Genomic DNA, 23966 nt, shown 5'->3' on the forward strand with positions numbered 1-23966 from the left:
CATTTCATACAACAATTTTAGAAACAAAGTAACGGAGCAAATAAGAAAAATATTTGAAATATATCAAAATATCTCCAAACATCAGTGAGGGCAGGAATGATGTTATTTATTTTACATGGCCTTACTATTAATGCTCTAACCATTTAAACACACATAGAAACATGTTTCAACACTTTTCCATTTTTGGGGCAAAAAAACCAACAACTTTACAATGGCTGGACCTTTTCACAACAATTTGAAATTATTTAACGAAAAGTGGACACAAATTTGAAAAGCGGACACCATATTTTCACCGGTCTGTCCTTACTTTAAAAGTTTTAAATTGTTAGTGAATAGAGTAGTTCAATATGCATTGAATTTACCATAGGCTATGAACATCACCATTCATTAAAATTGAAAACATAAATTTTTTTTTTTTTTTTACTTGTGTCTCAAAAAACGGATTGCCTCCTTTTTTTAGCAAAAGCCATTTGTTTTTCTTTTGTTCATTGCTAAGTAGCTCTGAGTTCCTAACAACTATTGTCTCCCACATGAAAGGTCTTGATAATATTCTGACTGACCAAGATCTCTGGTTGTCAACACCCATCACATGTATCTCATTACATAATGACGGTATTACTGACTGGTTGTTATTATTTGATCTAAAACTGATTGGTTTATATTAGTTCTGAATATATACTTGCTAATGTTTGATGCATGGTCTACTCTAAATTTGCTCAGGTAATTTGCTCTCCAACTCCTGTTGGTTTATTAAATCGTGCACTTGACATTGCAATTAGGGTGTCCACATTGTTCTGCTTCACATTTTTCTTAAATCTTACCATATATTTGATTTCACTCAATTTGTTGTTGATTATTTATAATAATCTTCTTCATATTATTTCATTATATATTATATTCCAAGTGATCTCAATATATGATTCTTACTGTATGGTTGTTTTTAACTGATCCAAACATTATTGGCTTGCTGATTAAAATCGGTTAAGGTCACTCCACCATTCTTGATTCAAACTTGCTCGTATTTGATGCATGATTTGCTCTTATCTCAGGTATCTTGATTGATCTCCAACCCTTTATGGGTCTTTTCGTTTTCAATCATGCAATTGATACTTGCAAATTGTCTTGTAATTAATCTTCTCTACATTGATTGTATTACCATACAGTAAACATGACTTACTCAATTGTTATTTATGAGTTATAATCTTCTTGATATATTTACTCTGTATTGGTCTCATCTCAAGTATCTCAGTACATGATTATTTATACTGGTAGTTATTATTTGATCTAAAAACGATTGGGCTATACTAATTTTTGAATATATACCTGCTAATGTCTGATGCATGGTCTACTCTTTGCTCAGGTAATTTGCTCTCCAGCTCCTTTGGTTTTTTCAAATCATGCACTTGACATTGCAAGTAAGGTTTCAACATGGCTCTGCTTCACATGCTTGTTTTCTTAAATCTTACTTTATTATATATTTGACTTCACTCAATTTGTTGTTAATTATTTATATTAATCTTCTTGATATCATTTCATTATAATTATATTATATTCCAAGTGATCTCAGTATATGATTCTTACTGTATGGTTGTTTTTAATTGATCTAAACATTATTGGCTTATGCTGTTTAAAGTCTGTTAAAGTCACTTCATTATTCTTGATAAAATTTGCTAGTATTTGATGCATGATTTACTCTTTGCTCAGGTATCTTGTTCTCCAACCCTCTATTGGTCTTTCATTTTCAATCATGCACTTGATACCTGCAAATAATCTTGCAAATAATCTTCTCCACATTATTGCTTGCATTACCATACAGTCTATACAGCTTATGGTTGATAATTTCTTAAAATTATTTTTCTATATTTGTATCCAAAATGTTTTTCGAGCTAATGGGCTATTATATCAGTCTTACTTACAATGTTTGCTAATGTTTGATGCATGACTTACTTTTTGCTCCGCAATTTGATCTCCAAATCTTCATGGTTCTCAAATCATGCACTTGACATTGCAAACATTTTTTCCACAATGCTTTATGGTTGACACCGACCTACTAAACTCATGGTTTGTCATTTATTTAACTGACCTCAGTTATGGCTAAATATTACTGACTGGTTGTTATCATGGTTATTATTTTATGGTTTTTCATCTAATGGTTGCTATGTTTCATTATATTACTTTTAATTTATGTATGACCTGTGTTGTCATGTATTGCCTTTTGTGCAGCTTTGAGCTCTCTGAATTGATTTCTAGATGTATATGCTCAATTCTACCAACTTTTGATTTCTACTTTGATAATACTACCAGTGCGTAAAGTGTGACCAGGCACACTCTCTTCTGTGTTATATTTTCCTTTCGCACTGCCTTGTTAATAGTTGCATGTAACTTCCCTTAGAAAAACTTATCACTCACAATTCTATCAACTATTAAAACTGCCTAGTTAATAGTTGCATGTAACTTCCTTGTTTTGAAACACTTATGGGCAATTCCATGTTACTCGCGTTACATTTTTGATAAAATCAGCACATTCAATGTCATATAAATACAATTGAACAAGGAGTTGGTTTATTCATCTAATCTCCACATGTACTTACTGACCCAATGTATCAAATCACATAAACTTTAATTTTGTAAATAACTAGATGAAACATTTATAGCAAAAAATGTGATTGTGACTCGCGTTACGAAAAATTACACCTTCAAAATTAGGCTTTCACTTGTTCAATATTTCTCCTCAAACAAACAGCTGCAGACAAAAGTTTATACCACTCAGTAATTACCTTATATCTCAGCTGTATTACAGAAACAAACACCAAGTATATTTGAGATTGGTATTTTAAAATGGCCAACTTTAAGCTAAATTGGTGCGCGACTCGCAAGCATTCGTGACTCAAGCGTTACGCTCACTATTTTGATTACATGGTCCCATTTTGAAAGCTTTAAACATGCTCAATTTCATTTCCATTGTGGTCAGTTTTACTTTAGCACTATATAAATACTGTAATTCAGCATTAAAAAGGACCCTCTCCTCTGGGGTGGGGTGGTGGTGTGGTGGTGGTAATGGGGGCTAATAATGGAAATTTAAAAAAAGTGGCAATTTGAATAAGAATACAATTTTCATATACATTTATTACATAAAATGCATTGAAAAACTGTATGGAAACATTTATATACACCAGGCACAAAAAGAAACTTGTCAGTAATAGTCATCCTTGCTGTTCAACAACCTGATCATTTTGGATTATTCTGAAATATACATTTTGTTAATTGGACTTTGCTTTCTCACTTGACACCCTGTTCGTAAAAATTGAACAAGAATTGACCAGGACATGCGCCTCCAAACTCTCCAACCCCAAAATTAAAAGTTGCAATTTCAACGATTTTCAATGGGATGCATCGTTGTGTTGTACACAAGCACCACAGGCCGATCAATAAAGCACACATGTAACAGGCACAATTGAATCGTTAAAATTGCAACTTTGAGGGGTTTGGAGGCACATATCTTGGTCAATTCTTGCTCGATTTTCATGAACAGGGTGTCAAACGAGAAAGCAAAATCCAACTAACAAAATGTATATTTCAGAATAATGCAAAATTATCAAGTTGTTGAACAGCAAGGGTGACTATAACTGACGAGTTTCTTTTTGTGCCTGGTGTATATGCAAAACTGATATAGACCATTTAAGGTTTGCAAAATGGGTTCCTAAAAATTTTCCATATGTGCAAAGAAGGGTAAGGATTTTATGGCTGGCTGAGAAGAGGATCAAGCAATTTATGGCAGGCTGAGAGGGGAGGTCTGCTTATTGCAGAGCCCCTAGTAGCAAAATATAAAAGGCTGTCGCTGATCAATGTGGAACACATTCCTCAGACTTGATTTATTCATCTTCTCTTTACATGTATCAAATCATGTAATTTGTGAATAACTCTTTGTAACGATGTAACATTTATTGGCAAAAATGCGGTTGTTACTTTTGTTACTAAAATTACCCCTTCCAAATTGAGCTTTTACTTTTTCAATATTTCTCCTCAAACAAGAAGCTGCACACAAAAGTTGATACCACTAGGTAATTAGGATACCTTTTACTGCAGCTATTATACAGAAGCAAACATTTTAAGTACATTTGAGTTTGGTATTTTTAAAATGGCCAACTTAGTGTGTGACTCGCCTTACGTTACTGTTACACTCACTATTTGATAACACAGCCCAATTTGAAAGCTCTAAACATGCTCTATTTAATTTATATTGTGGAATTCAACTTTAAACATGACCTTCTGTTCTGGGGTTAGGTGGAGAAACTGGGGTGGAATGGTGGCAGTAGGTGTTTATAATGGTTGTTTATACTGGAAAGTCAAATTGTAAATTTGAATTCACAGATGGGGACAAAAACTATTTCCAGTCCTACAATTTGTTAAGTGATGTACAAATGTACACTAATTATGAGTCCTGGGGAGGGTAAATGTGGGAGGGAGAAGTTTTAGTGATTATTTATGGATTATTTTCTAGCCCTACTGTATAGAGAGCTGTATAATATGTGTGACTCGCGTTACAATATCGTGACTCGCGTTACATTGTGACTCGCGTTACCATTTTGAATTGTCTGTCTCTGGTGTTACAATTGTAGCAAACCAAAAACCTTATGAAATAATTATGAGTTATGACCCAAACCAGGAGGAAAATGAAAGGGAACATTTATAACCCTTTAGATTTTTTACTGCATTAAAAAGTTGTTCTTTTTTTGACTCTCGTTACATGCTTAACATTATACAACTTGCCGTGCCATCCTGACCATTACCAACACAGCTTCCTAATTTTTTTTTTTTTATTTTGACAAATTATGTATCAAACAACACTATCACAAAAAAGAATTGTTTTTGTTCCATATATTAATGAGAAAAAAAAATTAATTACTTTTGACTATATGCTATTAACAAAATGTAGGAAAATACATCAAATCCTTCAAATCAATGAAAAAAAAATACTGCAGCTGATATTCATTTGAAAATTTCTTTTTTGTTAACTTTAAAGGGTGTATAATCAAAATATATCATCAATCATTGCCAATTGCAAAGTTCATATTTTTGAAAAAATGTCATTTTAACATGGAATTGCCCTTATGCTTACAAATCTTGTTACTCACACATTATGTCATTTTGGCGTCCAAATTGCTGTACTTGATGCGGGACTTGATGTGGTTGATTATCTAATAGTTGATGTGCTCCAAGTACATTATTACTACCACTTATTCCTCTAACAGCTATGTTAGTACTAGTTGTACATGGTCGATTGAACTGGTCAACGTTGCTCCGTCATACCTCTGTGACGCTCCATCGATCCATGCATGACTACCTGAATACCAGCCTTTTAATGAGCGTGTTTATAGTGAGCCAGATTATGCGGTATTTGGCTGGACTGCCGCGCAGTCTATATTTGTTTATGTTTTACTAACCATTGCAAATCTAGACTGCGCGGTAGTTTAGCTAAGTAACGGAAAGATTGTCTCACTATAAACACGCTCAATGTATCACTATTCTTTTGTGTTCCATAATTGCTTCACTGTTTTGCTCTGATGAACACTACTATTATGGTTTATGTACTTGTCAATATTTATTAAGTTTATTTAATTTGAATTGATCACTTCTTAACTAAGTGATTATTTTTGTATTTTACATAACTTTTTTTTTGTTGCTATTGTTGTTAATTGTTTTATGTTCTATGTCCGATTTCATCCCTGATATCAAATTTGATCCATTTTCATTCAACTGTTCACTTAATTCACATAATGATTTTTTTGATGACTCTCAGAATCTTAGCTATGAAAAAATCAATAGCTGCAATTATCTAGGTGGTGATGATTTGCCTGACGCAACCGATTTTAGCACCAGTAACCTCTCAATCCTGCATCTTAACACCAGGAGCCTCAATAAACATGCAAATGATTTTTCAAATTATCTCTCCATCTTTGATCATCACTTTGATATTTACGGCTTTAGTGAGACATGGTTTAATGATCAACATGAAGCCGACTTAGTCGACTTGACAAATTATTTATCTGTAAACTGCATGAGGCAGGAAAGACAAGGAGGTGGAACGTCGCTTTACATAAATCCAAACATAAATTTTCGAGAAAGGAATGATCTTAAACTTGAGTGTAGTCATTGCGACACAGTGTTCGTCGAGATAAATCACAAGTCACAAAACACTATCGTTGGTATCATTTACAAGCCAGAATATGTGATTTTTGACGATTTTAGGAACCAACTTTCTAAAACTTTGGACATTATCGCCACAGAAAAGAAAAAATGTTATCTTTTAGGAGATTTCAACATCGATCTCTTAAAATACGATCAATGTTCAAAATCCAACCAATTTGTCAACTTGATCTTTTCGCATGATTTTTTCCATGTATTGATCGTCCAACCCGTGTGGTTCGCAATCGGCATGGCGTGATTTCTTACTCATTAATCGACAATATATTCACCAACGATGTCTCAAGTAAACATAAGTCTGGCATCACTATTACAGATCTCACTGATCACTTCCCTATCTTCACTATTTCAAAGGGCGCCAGGTTCAATTCGCCACCCAAACCAACTGTCAAACGAGTAAGACAACTCAAGCCTAATAACATCAAAGGCCTCAATAACGCCTTTTCTCTAACTAACTGGCATCTTGTATATGATACTGATGACCCTGAGGTAGCTTACAATATGTTTTATGATAAATTACTTACTTTACTGGATATTCATTGTCCTATGAAAACACTAAATCTAACAACCGTAATAATCCAAAAAAGCCCTGGGTCACAAAAGGCCTGATACAATCTATTAAAACTAAAGATAAATTATACAAAAAATTTATATCTAAACCCACTGATGATAATAAAACTAAATATACTAAATATAGGAACCACCTTAATAGTCTCCTCCGAATTGCCAAAAGATCATTTTTCACCAAAGAAATTGAGCTCCATAATAATAACATGAAAAAGATGTGGTCTACTTTGAACAGTCTACTTGGGAGAAACAAACATTCTAAACTCCCTGATTTTTTCACTGATAGCTCTGGTGCCAAAATCACTAATCCACATGAAATTGCCACCAAATTCAACGAGTTCTTCACCAACATTGAACTAACCTTGCTGATAAAATTCCATCTCCTGATAGGGATTTTCAGGCTCGATCCACGCCTTCCATAATGAACAGCATTTTTCTATCTCCAACAACACCAGATGAACTAACTAAATTATGTGCAAAATTAAACGCTAGTCATAGTTCGGGTGTGGACGGCGTCAGCACTATTCTATTAAAATCAATTATTAATAATATCAGCAAGGTCCTCTGTCATATCTTTAACTCTTCAATCAAAAACGGCATTGTTCCTGACAAACTAAAAATTGCCAAAGTAACTCCAATTTTCAAGTCAGGGGACTCCCATGACTTTTCAAATTACAGACCCATCTCAATTCTTCCAGCTATTTCTAAACTACTTAAAAAGGTTACATATAGCCGAATTTATGACTTCATTTCATTTCACAATATCCTTAGTCCCAAACAATTTGGTTTCAGACAAAAACGTTCCACCTACATGGCTATCAACGAACTCTACACCAAAATTACCAATTATCTTGATAATAGGCTCCATACAGTTGGTATTTTCCTAGACCTTAGCAAAGCCTTCGATACACTTAACCATGAAATTCTCTTAAATAAACTTGACACTTATGGTATTAGAGGCACTGCTAATAATTGGATACGCAGCTATCTTAATAACAGAAAACAATATGTAGTTTTCAATCAGAGTTCCTCTGATATGACATCTGTCACATGTGGTGTACCACAGGGATCGATATTGGGCCCACTTTTGTTTTTAATTTATATTAATGACCTTCCTCTTTGTTCCAACAATGCGGACTTCGTCATATTTGCCGATGACACCAATATTCTTTTTTCACATAAAGATCAAAAGTCCCTGGAAAATCTAGTTAACAATGAACTAGTAACCATTTCGAACTGGTTTAAACTAAATAAACTTTCCTTAAATATCAAAAAACTAATTTCATGATTTTCAAAAATAAATACAGTAATATTCATAACAAAGATATTAAAATTCTCATAGATAATCATATTTTAGACAAAGTTCACACAACTAAATTTCTAGGCATATTAATTGATGACGATGTTTCATGGAAATCTCACACTTCCAATGTATCCAAAATGGTCTCTAAATATAATGGTATTATCCGTAAGGTTCGCCCTATCTACCTCAGGAATCATTACATACACTTTATAACACCTTTGCTCTCCCCTACTTATCCTACTGCAACATTATCTGGGCTGACAAAATAATTCCCATATAAATTCATTATTCCTTATACAAAAAGAATTATTCGGACATGCACCAACTCTCTTTGGCTTGCCCATACAGACCCGCTTTTTAAACAACTCAATACTCTTAAGGTGCAAGATATTTATTTCCATCAACTCGAACATTTATGTTCCAATACCACCACAATCTCCTCCCAAAAGATTTGTCCATTAAGGAGTTTTTTAGAACTAACAAAAGTATTCACCATCACCATACTAGGCAAGCCAATGATTTCCACGTTAAAATGTCCAATACCAAATTGGCTGATAATATAATTAGTATTCAAGGGGCCCTTTATTGGAACTCACTTCCCCAGTCTATCAAATCTTGTAGTTCAGTGCCATCTTTCAAATCCAACTCTAAAAAAATCCTCATCAGCACATATGTACAACACTGATTAGCCTACACCTGCAGTTGTTGTTTTTGTTTGGTTTTTCCTTCTCATTTTTCAGGATCTACTTGCATAAAATTAATTCAGTATATATGTTCCACAACAAATCGGACCCTTTTGTCTGTCTGTTTGTATTGTTCCAGTCTTTATTTATTATTATTATTACTTTGTTATATTAAAAATAAGCTATTTGATCAATTTTGTTAGCTCGCTTTGCCTTGTATGCAGATTATCACTTTTGCATTTCATTGTTCTTGCTCTGCAGAACTATACACCATTTACCATGTTAATTTATCGTTCCATTAAATATGTAGATTTAATTTACAAAATATTGCATTAAATATATAGTTACCTGCTATGTTAGTTACAACTTAGCTCATTATATAGACTCGTTGCAAGTGCACGTGCAATCATGTGCTTATGCTTTCACCCGGGCTAATTTTTACATTTTTGTTACTATTGTACCGTAATACTTATGCCATGCCTGAACTGTTTTATATTATAATGGGATTTTACAACCTTTTACACCTACTGTGTAGGTTTGGTTGTTATTTTCACCATCACTACTCATTGATTTATAATTGAAAGCACAGCTCTTGTGATAATTAGTTTATACCTAACCCACAAGGCATATATCTTGCTATTGTATTTATTATTATTCTAAAATTTAAAGTCTAAAGTTTATCATAATTATTTAATACTAACTTCTGTAAAGGGTGCCACAACAATACGCTCTGCGTTCAGTGGCATCCTCATCATTTCACCATATTATACGATGTTTGTAAAAGCTTTTTTATATTGTATTTATTTAATGGATGAATTTGATGAAATAAAACTGAACTGAACTGAACTGAAACTGAACTACCACCATGCCTTGATTTGAACAGTGCCTTGAACTGTGAGAAATTGTCAAAAATGATTAAAAATTGTGATACAAATAGAAAATTTGTTGTCTTTAGGTTGTTAGCATCTATTATCTTTTTTTTTTGAGCTTCACTTTTTCAAACCATCGAAAAATAGTTGAGTCAACATGTTCTGACTGTTGTAGGGGGCAGCAAAATTCACCTTTTCTCCAGCCCCCAGGGTAGGAGCAGCCTGGGTACGCCACTGTTATGTACCAAGTAATTGCCCTGAGGAATAATTAACACATTATTTCTACTTTTCAGTCCCTGCAGCCCCCCCCAATAAATCCTGTCTACAGCATGCATGTACCCCCATGCATTGTCTTGTGAACAATGTAGTTTGATTGGCCTATCACATGTCTTCCCATGCATTCAATGTCTTCAATTTTCATGTGTACCTTCATGTATCAAGTTATTGCCCTGCGGAGATATCAAATAAGCCTACTATCATATCATTTATTCACATGTACCCCCATGCAATGTCTTATGAAAACTGTAGTGTGTTCAGCCAATCACATGTACTCCCATGCATTCATACTCTTTAATTGTCACATGTATCTTCATATATGAAGTAATTACCCTGAGAAGAAATCGAATATGCCTTACTTTCCTATTTATTCACATGTACCCCCATGCATTATGTTTGATTTTCACGTTTATCTTCAGAAATTAACCCTCTCCACATGGGCGACGACTGCAGATGACAACAAGTTCCGAATGTTTTTTAAAAATTCAAAACATTTCAGAATAGTGCATTTTCATGACAATATTTTGTAATGAGTACAAACAAGTTCAGTATTTGTTCTGTGCCTCTCTCCCTCTTTGATATAGTGCTTGATATTTTTTCAGAAAATATCTCAAAACTTGGGGAGGACTTTTTCTTTTGAAGCCTATGGCCAGCACATAAAGCATTAATAATTGCCCTGAGGATGAAAGTCAACTATTTTCATATTTATGTCTCCAGATCTAGATACATATCTGTAAAATTATGCATACATCAAACAAAATGAAAAGGATGTTGGCAAACACAATTTTGACATTATTTTTATGCAACTAATTATTTGTAAACCAGATGTTCTCAACTGGCATCATACGTGCCAATTGTGGTGTGCCGCATCATTCAAAGTGGCACGCTGAGAGTTTTAAAAAAAGGCGGTGTGCATGCTGAGAGTTTTTTAAAAAGTGTCAGCACAGATGTACATGAAACTTTTTTTTTCTCTGTAAACTTATGACATGATGTTTTTTATCCGAATTTATTGTTCTATCATGCTACATAAATTGGAAGGAAATGTGTGCCAAAATAGCCCATCTGGACCACCCAAAACACCTCAAACCTATTAGTTTCCGGGTACCTGCTCTCTCACCACTCTCATGGAAAGTGGTGCTTTTAGGGTTAGTAAAATTATAAAGTGGTACATGTGTACTTCACATAATTTAGTTTAGAAGGCCTGTTGTAAACATGGTAACGCTAAACAATATTTGCAAGAAGGGTGTTTTAAAAAACGAAACATCACTTTACAGGAAAGGTTGTTTTAATTTTAACCATATCTAAAAAAATCGTTTAAAAGCTTACATATGTGATGTAATCAAGTTAAATATTGATTTTGAGTATATGATAATATATGATAATAGTATTCCTTTGTATTTTATTTTTAGAGCAATATTAAAATTACCATAAATCTAGAACTGGAAGGCAAATTGTTGTTTTCATAGAAGCTCTGAAAATGGCACATATTAGGCACGTTCAGACCTGAATTATTACTCGAGTTAAATTTTTTACAACCCGTGATAAGATACCACAAATATTTTCGTTAACTCGACTGATTGTCCATACGTAGCTTACCCCGACCTTAAGCACGACTATTGGCGTGAATTTACCACGACCATTTTGTACCCAGGGATAATTTCCGGAAGTTGCATGCAGGTTCTAAAAGTAAATGCAGTCCGATTGTAACCCAATTTCATTTGAGTAAAAATCGCAACGGAAAATGGATGTAAAATTGAAGCTCTTTTGAAAACGTGAGGCAAAACATTTTAAAAGAATTTTATTTAACAGTTGACAAAATATTTTGTCAAAATTGTTTGCCCAAATATAACGCTTTAAAAACGTATTCATGATCTTTTTGCTATTAAAAGTTTTGTATAAACGCTTTAAGAACATTTTGTGTTTGCTGGGTTTACTGTCCTACACTCATATCAGCGAAGAAAAAACGCATTTTATGCCTTGCTTCATCTAGTAGTTTTAGAGCAAGAACTGATTGAACGCCGATGGTTAATTTGTAGTAAGGTCAAATCTGGCAAAAAGGTCATGTTTACCTCAACTGTTACCTCTAGTGCAATCCACACGTGCATCTACCTCGACTGCTCCGGTCGGGTTAAGGATTTACCTCTGACTTTTTTCAGAGGTAAATCAGTCGGGTTAAGGTCGGGATAAGCTGCCCCGACTCCTGTCCAGACGGGCACAAACTCGACCTTTATCACGAGCTTACCCCGACTGGGCACTTTACTCGAGGTAAATACCCTACATCTGAACACGGCTATAATGAAATTGTCAACTGAATTGCTTGACATACGACTCCCTTGCTTGATCCCATTACATATTGACTGCTCAGTGTCTGAAGTAGGTAAGTGCAATACCTGCCCTGTGAACATTTGGCAATTTACACAATATTAATATCTCATCTACACATGGCAACTATTGCACTTACCCACTTCTGGCACTGAGCAGTCGATATAACCTTTCTTACAGTGATGATACTTTTGAATATCCATGAATGTATTTTTAACACGAAAATTGCAAATCTGAGTAAACTTCTCTTTGACTCAGGCTTTAAATTTGAAACATACCACATCACAAAATCAAAATCAAAATAAATAATCCACTAAATTCTCAACAATTCAATCGATCCCACAAAAGATGTGAATGTCCCTTTGAATGTATAGGGTGTCAATGAATTAGGCTATATAACTGAAAGAAGTCATTAACTATCAAAATTTTGAAAATAGTTTGGTAAGAACTAACAAGAATAAATTGGGCAAAGAAAAGCCGTATCTAGCTATTGCAATCAATTCTTCTTCATTAATACAATTAAATTGTTAAATTTATATCAGATAAAGAAAATGTTAGCTACTCCATTAACAAGTCACACCCCCTGTGGAAGATTTCACTAACCATCTCAATTCCAAATGCACCTTTTGTTCAATCAAGTACGAGATGTTTGCTAATTGTATGTTGAATATCAGGTGCAAAATTGTTGACTCCAAAATCCAGTTATATTTTGCATTTCTAATAACTTTGATTTTCAAGAAATAAACGTATTTTGTGAGATCTGAATGTGCTCTATTTATTGAGTTACTTTTTGTCACTATTGGCTCACATTGCACTAGATAGCAAATAATAAATAAAAACGGAAATGGAAAAAATACATTTTACGAAGGGCAAGGTATCTTCCCTGCATGAAGATCATGCCATTTCTGAACTTTGTGCTCTTGTCCTTTCCCAAGATGAGATTCTAAGAAGCGTAGGCGCTAATTTACACAGATGTATAAATGGCTGTCTACTCTCACAGTTCTCACATCATAAACTATATCTATCCCTTGATTATAATGACAATATATTGTTACTCATAAGGTCAAAACCAGTGCCAGGTGTGGCCAATTCCTACTATTTTTGAACTGTATCACACGCTGGTCCCTGTGACTTTGATCTCTTGCATGCTCCCATCTCCTCCCATCTACGAACAAATGGCTATTCCAGTTGAAATCCATACACCCCTATAATGGAAGACATGACCTTAATCTTCCTCACAAGGCCTCCTGAATGGGCAACTCCATTTGAAATTCACACTCCCTGTGTGGGAGATTAAGGTCATGTCTTCCATAGGGTTTGTATGGATTTCAACTGAATAGCCCAAACGATGCAGGCAGTGGTTGATGCAAGTTAGCAGTTTATTGGTCAAGTCATGATATTTGAATTTTGAGGTTTAGTGCACGAAAGGCCTATGTATTGACAAAATTGAGCAGGCTTACCGCAAACGACCAATTACAGTCTTGCAAAAATGCACAATGGACAAATATGGTATTTGCAACCACGTAAACTGTTCTGCCACAGAGCATACATTACGTAAGTTATTGCCGCAGTGTAATCCCTCCCTACGTCACACATGGAGTTATTTGTTGGATTTCAGTAACCCACTTGAAATTCGCACTCCCTATGTGGAAGATTAAGGTCATGTCTTCCATATGGGATGTATAGATTTCAACTGGAATAGCCCAATTATAGGCAAATGGAGATATCTGCACTCAACTCAGTCCCCATCACTATACACAGTGGCGTAGCTGCCGGGCCCCCCCCCTGGCAAAATTTGCCTATTTGGGCCCCCCCGCCCCTAGTGCAAGGAAAAAAGAGGAAAAGGAGGAGAAAGAGGAAAAAGAGAGAGAGAGAGAGGGAGAGAGGAGAAGAGGGGCAGAGAGATGGAGAATCCATACGATATGCAATACCATACTATTATTATCAATAAGTCTGGCAAAATTGTCTATTTGGGCCCCGCCCCCCCCAAGTGCAGGGAAATTTGGTGGATTTGGGCCCCCGCCCCATACAGGCTTGCCCCCCCTGGAAAAAATCCCAGCTACGCCGCTGACTATACACATCTACCCAAGTCCTTGATCAATTACCTTACATAAGCAATTATACATTCATATATACAGCAACCATTGTTTAAATCATGTCTAAGTGTGTTTGTAGTAGAGTGACAATATCAAACCTGTATTTGCCCAACAATTAAAATAAACATTCCACTTTGAGTATACAGCAAGAGAAGTAATCTTACCCTTCCCAGAATCCTTTGCAACATGATACATCACCTCATTAAAGGGGCATTTCGTGATCCACAGCCTCATCCCCCCACAAATCTCAAAAAAAGTTGAGATTTTTATATCGCTGGAAACCTCTGGCTACATAATGTTTATGTACAAAATATCTCTTGCAGATTAATTCGTTTAGCTAAGATATCTTGAAATTTGAATTTCGTTCTGGTGCACCAGAACAAAATTACAACGCATTGTCTATGGAGCAGTGTAATACACATAATCATGCATAACTCGCAAACGCAAAATCGGAATCAACTGAAATTTTGGGAATAGGCTTTTTTCGTGGATATGTACTGAAACATGCCATAAAAAGAGGATGCTAGGATCACGTAAATCCTCCTTTAAATCAAATGACACTCCTATTACTTTGTATAGGTTCCTTTTGTTTTCATGTTGAGAATAGGCTGCTTAAACATGGGTTATCAAGAAATAAACATATCTGGATGTGTTCTGTTCATTCCCGGGGGGTACTCAAGTTTGGTTTTGGTAGGGACGTGCCGCTGAGAATTTGAAAGTGGACCCATAAATATACCAATTTTTCAAGAAATTTGGACCCATTGATATACCAAAAGTCAAAATTTTCGGCCGAATTTAACTCAAATTGTGCTACTTTTTACAAATGTTGCCAAAATTTTGGCTAAATTATCGAAAAATTGGGCTATTTTCCGAAAAAATTGAGAAAATTTTGAAAAAAGGACCCATTCATATACCAAAATAGGCTTTGAAAAAGGGGTCATTGATATACCAAGAGGCTGAAAATGCTACCCATATTTGCGGCACGTCCCAGATGGTCATTTGTACTGAGAACCCCGGTGTTCATTGAGGTACTTTTTGTCACTATCAACCCATGTTGCACTAGATAGCAAATCAGTACAGAAAACTGGAATGGAAGAAATGCATTGTGGGAAGTGTACAATTTCTTCCCTGGTATTTCAAGTTGTTTCAAAAAGACAGTAATTGTCACACAATATCAATAGTCTTGATTTCATTTGACATCGGGCTATTCAGTTGAAATCCATACACCACCTATGGAAGACATGACCTTAATCTCCAATGCAGGGTGTGCAGATTTAAAATAGAGTTACCCATTCAGCTATAAAGCCCCATTTGAAATTCAAACTGCCTGTGTGGAAGATTAAGGTCATGTCGTCTGTACGGGTGTATGGATTTCAACTGGAACAGCCCTTTTTGCCAATAGCCTACAATATCCTCCCAAATTGAACCTCCAGTTCCTGAGAGACGAATAATTTCATATTCATATTGCAGACAATACAAAATATGTTCAATCCTTCTTTCCACCATCAAAAAAAAAAAATCAATTTTTATAATCAAAAGACTCTTGTGAAATCTTGTTTGTCAGGTCAGGTCAGGTATGAAGGATGGAGTCCTTCTTCATTGTATCAAGTGACATGCTCAAGTATGTGATTGCTTGCACATGTTTGTGGACACTATATGCGCATGCGTATTTAAGGCATATAGCATATACGTATTCGACCTAATTAGCAATCTGGGCACTTAATACTATATCAAGAGCTGTCTTAAGATCACTGAACCAATACTAGACTTTTTTATACTAATTTTAATGCATTTTCTATGCTGATTCCAAATATGGTCATGACAATTTACAATTCTGATATTTCTTAAAATTGAAACTTCACCTCGAATCGACACCCGCCGGGAGAGAGTTAAGTTATCTAAAAGGGGCGATTAATGATATTTTGAAAGTCAAACTGAACATTTCTTCGTTGTAGTTTGAGGAATATACAAATATCTCTCTATCTTTAAGTTGAGTGTTGTCCTCACTCTAAGATGGCCCTCCATATATTTCTGTCTTGCATCGTTGATATGAATATACACAGAGTAAATGCCGACAGCTAGTATTACTTTAATTGGATACTTTTTGCCTGACAGCAAATTACCCAACAACTGGCATGTGATTGAGGTAAAGATGCACCGGATTAATTTTATGCACGCCAGTATAAGATACCATCTTACTGGAAGATGGACAATAAAATTGTGCTTTGGGCTATTCCAGTTAAAATCCATACACCCCTATGGAAGTCATGACCTTTACCTTACACACAAGGGGTGAATTTCAAATGGGGTTACCTGAATGGGTGGTTTCATTTGAAATCTACACTCCCTATGTGGGAGATTAAGGTCATATCTTCTATACTGTGTGTATGGATTTCAACTGAATAGCTAATTGGGTACTTTTTACCTGACACCAAAGTTACCAAAAACTGGCATGCAATGGAAGTAAAGATGCATTGGATACATTTTATGCACACCAGTATAAAATACCATCATGCTATTCCAGTTGCAATCCACTCCTATGAAAGACATGACCTTAATCTCCCACACAGGGGGTATAGATTTCAAATGGAGTCATCCACTCAATAATCCAATTTGAAATTCACACTCGCTATGGGCAAGATTAGAGTCATATCTTCCATTGGGGTGTATAGATTTCAACTGTAATAGCGCAATTCTTACAGGAAAAGGGACAATAAAATTGTGCATTAAAAGGTTTCCTGTAATTTTCAAATCATAATTAACGTCATACACCTTATATGACAAACAGACATGGTGGAGGAATGAAGCAGTATTTGATCAGCACTTAGTAATTAAAAACTTAGGATTTTTTCTGGCTGATGAACTTTGGTCTATTTTAGTATACCAAGCAGCATTGGCTCAGGCACTGGCTACTATTCAAATCACATGCATGGATACACCTGATGAAAATTAACTTGATTTCTCTCTTCCTCTTCTGTCTGCCACTTAATAATTGAACATATCTTCTAGTTTTCACCAAGCATACATAATGTTGTTCATTTTGACATGTACACAATTCTTTTCATCAAAAGTGATGTTCAGACCAAGATGCCGAAATCAATAAATGATCAACTTGTAAGATGATTTAATACTGCACAGTGACAGGTTGAATGATAAACCTATGGGCAAACACTTGTGTGGTCGTATGTATGATTGGTCACCTTCAACAAAACCTGCATCAACATCATGCCGGCAATTTCAAGACATTGATGGATCATATTTTCATCTTAAGCTATTTTCTTGGAGAGTGAAATCTCTCAGCTATGTTTTTGCGGAGATGGCTAAACAGAAAAACTGACTGAAAGAGAATTAATGCTGATCATCACAACTTTTGTTTGCTGGATATGAGCATTGCTGATAACTATACCATGACAAGTATGCATGCAGGTAATGCAACTTGACAACAAGTCTGCACCAAACACCAACTTAAAACGGTTAAAATACTACATAGTGGTCCAGGAATAACCACAAATTTGAACTGGCAACCAAACCAATGTAACTGAAGCCTTTTTATGCTTAATTACATCACCAATGCATCACTGAAGGGCATTGCAGCAATTTGTACTTTAGTTATTTTTACAGGATACATGTGGAAGCTTTAAAAAAATCATCAGTGACTTGGATGAATGCCCCAAATCTGGCACAGACATTATGGATAACTTATTGCAATACATTGTAAATGCTGCGCAGAACATGAATGTTATAATAATTAGGATATTTCCTAAATCAGAAACAGGAGGTAATTGATGCAATGAATGCTAAAAACAAACAACAATGATCATCACTAGAATAACATAGCGCCACTCATTTACATATATGTGCATGACTAACCAGATTTCTGCAGAATATTGGGACAGTAGCAATTTATGTAAGTCCTTATCTAAATATCAGCAGGTATAGGTAAAATTAAATCAGGACATCCTACTCACATTTCAGGCACGTGGGACACACTGAGGTAATGAGAGAAAAACAAATGGGGATCAAAATCACACGTTTCTACATGTGAGCGTTGTTACAAGCTCATTGATGACATTCTCTATGATAATACAACACCTTGTGATCTTTTGTCTGAAATAATGCCGCTGCATGCATCAGAAGATACTACATTTGTAAGCAATATCAATTGCTCTAATTTGACTGTCGAAACAATTACAGGACCAGACTTGGCAACTTTCAACATTTCACACACAACAATTGTCTATGAATTCCCTATGTTTCTACAAGCGGTGGCGCTTATTATCGGTATTCCAGTTATCGCATTGGGGTGTGTCGGTAATATGTTGACGTTATTCATGTTGCATAAGACTCCAGTGCTTCAAACACCAGCGAACGTTTTCTTGATATCGCTGAGTCTATCTGATATATTACACTGTACAATTGTCATCCCAATTCAAATTGCTGTGTACATGAATAGCGGCTGGCCTTTCAGCATGTCTTTCTGTAATATCTACCCATTTCTTAATTTAACCTTCATAGGCGCTACCATGGGATGCCTGTCCGCTACAGCAATTGGCCGCCATTTTAAGATCATCTATCCCCGGATTTATGCCCGTTTTTTCAACAAAAGGAAGAAAACTATTACTATTGTTATCTTCTGCTGGCTTCTACCGATCACATTTCAGCTTCCACCACTGATTGGATTTTGGGGTGAATTTGGGTATGAAGAAAAGTTATTGACATGTGCACTTTTAAGAGGTGAAGACATTAATGCAACATATGGGACATTTTTCATATTTAGTACTTTAGTTGTACCAATTGGTATCATTATCTTCAGTTATCTACGCATATTTTGTGTGGTCAGAGCTAACCACCGCAGAGTTCAGAATATGCGACAATCTGAGATAACAATGCACCACGATTCACAAAAGACTTCCGACAATCGGGCGCATCGTGAAGATATTCGTTTTACTAAGATGATGATGTGTATATTTGTGGTGTGTATAATTTGCTACTTTCCGTATCTCATCGTTAACATTACTGATAGAAATGTGGACAATTTGATTGCAATTAACTTTGCCAGTATGTGCATATGGTTCAGCGCTTGTCTCAACCCAGTTGTCTATGTACTTATGAATCGACACTTTCATAAAGCCTTCATGAAACTACTTCCAAAGAACTATGCTTATCCATTTGAAGTGACTCAGTAGCTATGCAGAGACATTGGTTTACAAAGAGACTGTATTATGCAAAGTGTACTGTAATTTTAAAGTCAATGCAATTGTGGAGATTTTCTGTATAAAAGAGTTTGCTCAACTGTTTCACAAATTGATCAAATATATAGTATATACATAAAAGTATATAAGTAGAGTACATAAAACTATTAAACTCCTAATGTAAGTTCCTGTCCGGCATCTGGGTAGGTACTGGGAAGTGCAGCAGATTTTCAGCCATTTGGTATAACTTTGGGTTATAACTACCAAAAAATCTGAAACGAGTGCAGATTTTACAGATGAAAATGTTAGCAAAATTTGCCAAAAAATTCCAGAATTGGGCAAATTTACCATAGTTTTATACAGAAATAATCAAAAATTAGTATATTTTGGGGCCTCTTTTTTTTTAACTTTTTCAAATTTAGTATATTTTTTTGGTTATGATTTAGAAATCAAATATTAACACATGAAATAATCTGTTCCACACTAAACATGCTAAAAACAATATAAGTCAATATTTGCCAATGAGTGAAAACAGAGTTACCAACGTCATGATATCCATGATGTACCGATGCAGGCAAACAAGTACATATAAAAAGTGACTATTGACCTGTGCTGACGTCATCACTGGGACGGGCAATAGTCACAGTTTACAGCAACTTTTTTCCAATATTGGGGAAATAGCAGGAGTATTTAAAGTCATGTGATGTAGTACCTACCAATCAAATAACAGGAATATTTTCAATACATATTATATAATAGCAGACATTTCAGTGACAAAAATATGTTGAAACACTGGTTTGATCAATTCAAGGGCTTTGTAAATCTCATGCCGTAAGTTTCATAGAAAAAACTGTGTTTAAATGGGGATTTTGTGATCCACAGCCACATCGATCATCCTCCAAATTATTCCAAACAAGTTGAGATTTTTATACCATCAGAAACCTAGGATTACATAATGTTTGTATGCATAACCTTTCTTACAGATTCGGTTGTTTGACATCCCATTTGTATTTTCAGGCGGCCACACCCCAAAATCACAACACATTGGTAATTATGCCTAACTTGCAAATTCAATGTCTGAATCAACTCAAATACTTTTTCGTTGATATCCATATTAAACCGTACTCTAAAAATAGGATGCTAAAATCACAAATACCCCTTTAAATGACACAGCACTTTGTTATAAAGGTAAATTTGATGAAACTGTCACCACAATTTACATCTTTATCATGTTGAATTATATGATTACTATTAATACATAAGTAATTTTCGATAAAATTGTCTTTAAAACTGTATGTAATGTACACAGTGACTTGGAGACATTTGTGCACAACTATTACTAAATCTAGTTATGTTGAACTATTATTCATTACAACTGTATATCATTATGTAAAAACTGTATTGATCAAAGTTTGTGAATGAATTAGCGCTGACTTATGTGTGAAACATCAGCCAGTCAAAACTGATTTGTTTCTTTCACTCATTCTTTTTCTATAATTCCCACAAAACTGAAGACATCTGATAACTGTGCAGGCTCCAATTGGGCTATTCCAATTGAAATCCATACACCCCCAATGGAAGACAATCTTCAACATGTGTTCAAGGATGTTACACCTGCCTCCACCCCTCTCCCAATGTCATAATCAAATTTATATCACGGCTGCCCAGGGTGCAACCATTAAAAAAGGGTGATGGGGATGTGCAGAATTTTCCTGCTTTTTCACCAAACTTCCCCAATTTTTATTATTTTTCTTGAAATTTTTTCAAAAAGTTTCAAATTTTGATGACTATTGAAAATTTTGTATCAGAAATTCAACAATTACATTTTAGACCAAGAATTTTCCCAGTCTCATGGAAAGACCCCCTTTTGGTAAAATTTTCAACTGTCTCACATAAAGACCTCTTTGGGCTTTCTCACCCAATGACCCCCTTTTTTGGTTTCAAATCTCTCACCGAAAGACCCCTAGTTTTCCCCCACGTTTCCGTACATCCGTATCACTCCAAAGTCGAGAGGCTGCTGTCTCCCACTTATGAAATTCTGCATGTCATTTTTGATCAAAAGGGGGCCTGTGTGCTCATTATACCCCATGTTGATGCAACTTTTCGTTCGAAGTTACGTCAATTTATCAATCACTGAAAACAATTTAAAAGAATTTTAACACTTTCTTTGCCAATATCTCAAAATCGATATTAGCGACATCCGACTCATTTCCTTTGATCGTGTCACATTTGTGTTATCTAACTTTGGCTAATCATTTTTGGGTGCAAATTTCTTGGAATATTGGTATATTGATGGGTCCACTTTCAAATTCTGAATGGCACATCCCTACCCAAACCAAATGTGAGTACCCCCCCCCCCTATCTAAAAACTATGATTGAAAAGATGTTTTTGTACTGAAGCCAAAACATTTTATACTTGAATCCAAGCACGCTTTCCTAAATGTGCGTTTATGCAAAGTTGAAGTAATTTGTTAATTTTTATAATTTATAATTTACCTGTGTCTAAAAATAAGCACACTAGTTTCAGGACAAAAACAATCATTAAATATTAATAACACTTATGAAACATTTAAATCACACAAACACTGCGTGGGACAGTCACTCATACCCAGATTTTGTCCCAAGAAGTTTTGACAATTAGCATTTAGCAGCTGAAAGCATCATCAAATATTAATAACTATTAGTATTACACTTATGAAACAAATGCAAATCACACACACTGAGTGGGACAGTCACCCCATATCCAGAACTCGCCACAAGATGGTTTGCAGGTCAAGTAGTATTTGTGACTTTTATAGTAAAAACAAATTGTTATAAAATCACAATTTCATTTGCATAGGAAGTTTGTGAAGCAGCCTGTATACCCAGTAAACATAACCTATTTACTTTACTCTTCCTTATGCTTGTACCATGATGTGGGCGGTAAGATGCAACTTCCTTTCAAGTGCTAGGTGGGAGTCCTCATCAAACATGATTATACCCAGTTGTCAGACATGTTGATACCCAACAAATGCAGCACATGTTTTAAAACGTTTTGAATGTGGGTGATCATACTCCTCTTTTAACCCATCAAAGTTGAGACTTCTGAAGAAAGTTCATATTTTACACTTGAGATATGCACAGTGATTTCACTACAGTAGTGAACATAGCTTATTTTGCTCTGGGTCTGCTATCTTGTTTGCTACTGAGTTCAATTTGAACTTGCCTTCAGTTTTTGACTGAACTTGTTGTCTGTCCATGAAGAAGAGCAGTTTATCTGCTCCAAACGTCAGTTGTTGTTGTTTTTATTTTTGTCTGTTTGGTTTTGTTTGTCTGCTACGTGCACAGTGATTTTCATCACTTCCAGTATACTTCTGTACTATTTTCCTGACACTTCTGTGGGTTCTGGAATTGGCAATTTTTGGCCATCAAAACTTTGCCCATTATTGTGCCTACATTTGTTGTTTGGTTTATCTGTGCCTACATTTGTTGGGTTTTTTTGTCCCCTTTCTGTTGTTTTTTGAGAGGTTCAATGGACCATATCTCAAAACACAATCTGTTGACATTACAGCCCATTTGTGGTGGATGATCACATTTCCTAATTATGCATGTTGTTTTAGATATGACCGAACACCTTTGAAGAGGCTGTATGAACAAACACACAATTTTGATTGTCAGTATGTCTTACCTTTCTGGGTCTTCCTCACCAGCACCTGTAGTAGTCACACCTTGTGCATCGATCTCTCTCTTGGGCAAGGCAACTGTGATATAAATAAAAACACAAAAGACATTGGGCTATTTATTCCATTTTATATCCACACTACCCCTGTGAAAGATGTTAGAAATCTATTCCAGTGAAGGAGTATGAATTTCAAATAGAATAAACACATTAGGCAGTGCAATCTGAATTTCATACACTGTCTGAAAAACATTCAACCTAAATCTTTCACAGATGGAGGGTGAGTTTCAGATAGAATTGGTTAATGTGCTAATTCCATTTGAAACCCATTCTCCCCATGGAAGATATTAAAATAAAAATTTGACGGAAATTGTACACTATGGCTTTAACTGAGTAAAATAGTGACAGTGATCCTGAACTTGTCACACACCAAAACTACAAGGAAGATCTGTATGTATGAAAGAGAGAGAGAGAGAGAGAGAGAGAGAGAGAGATTGAGAAAGAGAGGGGGAGACACAGAGTTTACAGTTCATTGACATATAAAATGATTAAATGGAAATTTGTTGCATACATCAATAAAGTCAACTTTATTGACTCTGAATGACAGAATAGCCTAGAGAGCAGTAGCGAAATGGCAACATAGCTGGAAAGCGTAGACGATGATGATGATCATTCGTAACCTCATTAATATACGCAATACATGCGATCCAATTATTTTTATTTATTTGCCAAAACGCAAACGCTGAACACGGTCACTAATATTCAACAGTGGACCTCCAGCGCCAATCAGCGTGAA

General features: G+C 35.3%; 1 protein-coding gene across 2 annotated transcripts in view; it reads right to left on the reverse strand.

Annotated features, from left to right (window-relative positions):
* The window catches only part of LOC140148052 (histone deacetylase 6-like), a 104847-nt gene that overhangs the window by 71803 nt on the left and 9078 nt on the right, over positions 1-23966 (reverse strand). For both annotated transcript variants that reach the window (XM_072169894.1, XM_072169895.1), the window contains exon 3: positions 23180-23252. In XM_072169894.1, coding sequence (XP_072025995.1) covers positions 23180-23252 — 73 coding nt within the window. The remainder of the gene's footprint in view (positions 1-23179; positions 23253-23966) is intronic.

This window comes from Amphiura filiformis, chromosome 3, assembly GCF_039555335.1.
Source record: "Amphiura filiformis chromosome 3, Afil_fr2py, whole genome shotgun sequence".
NCBI classification, from domain to species: Eukaryota; Metazoa; Echinodermata; class Ophiuroidea; order Amphilepidida; family Amphiuridae; genus Amphiura; species Amphiura filiformis.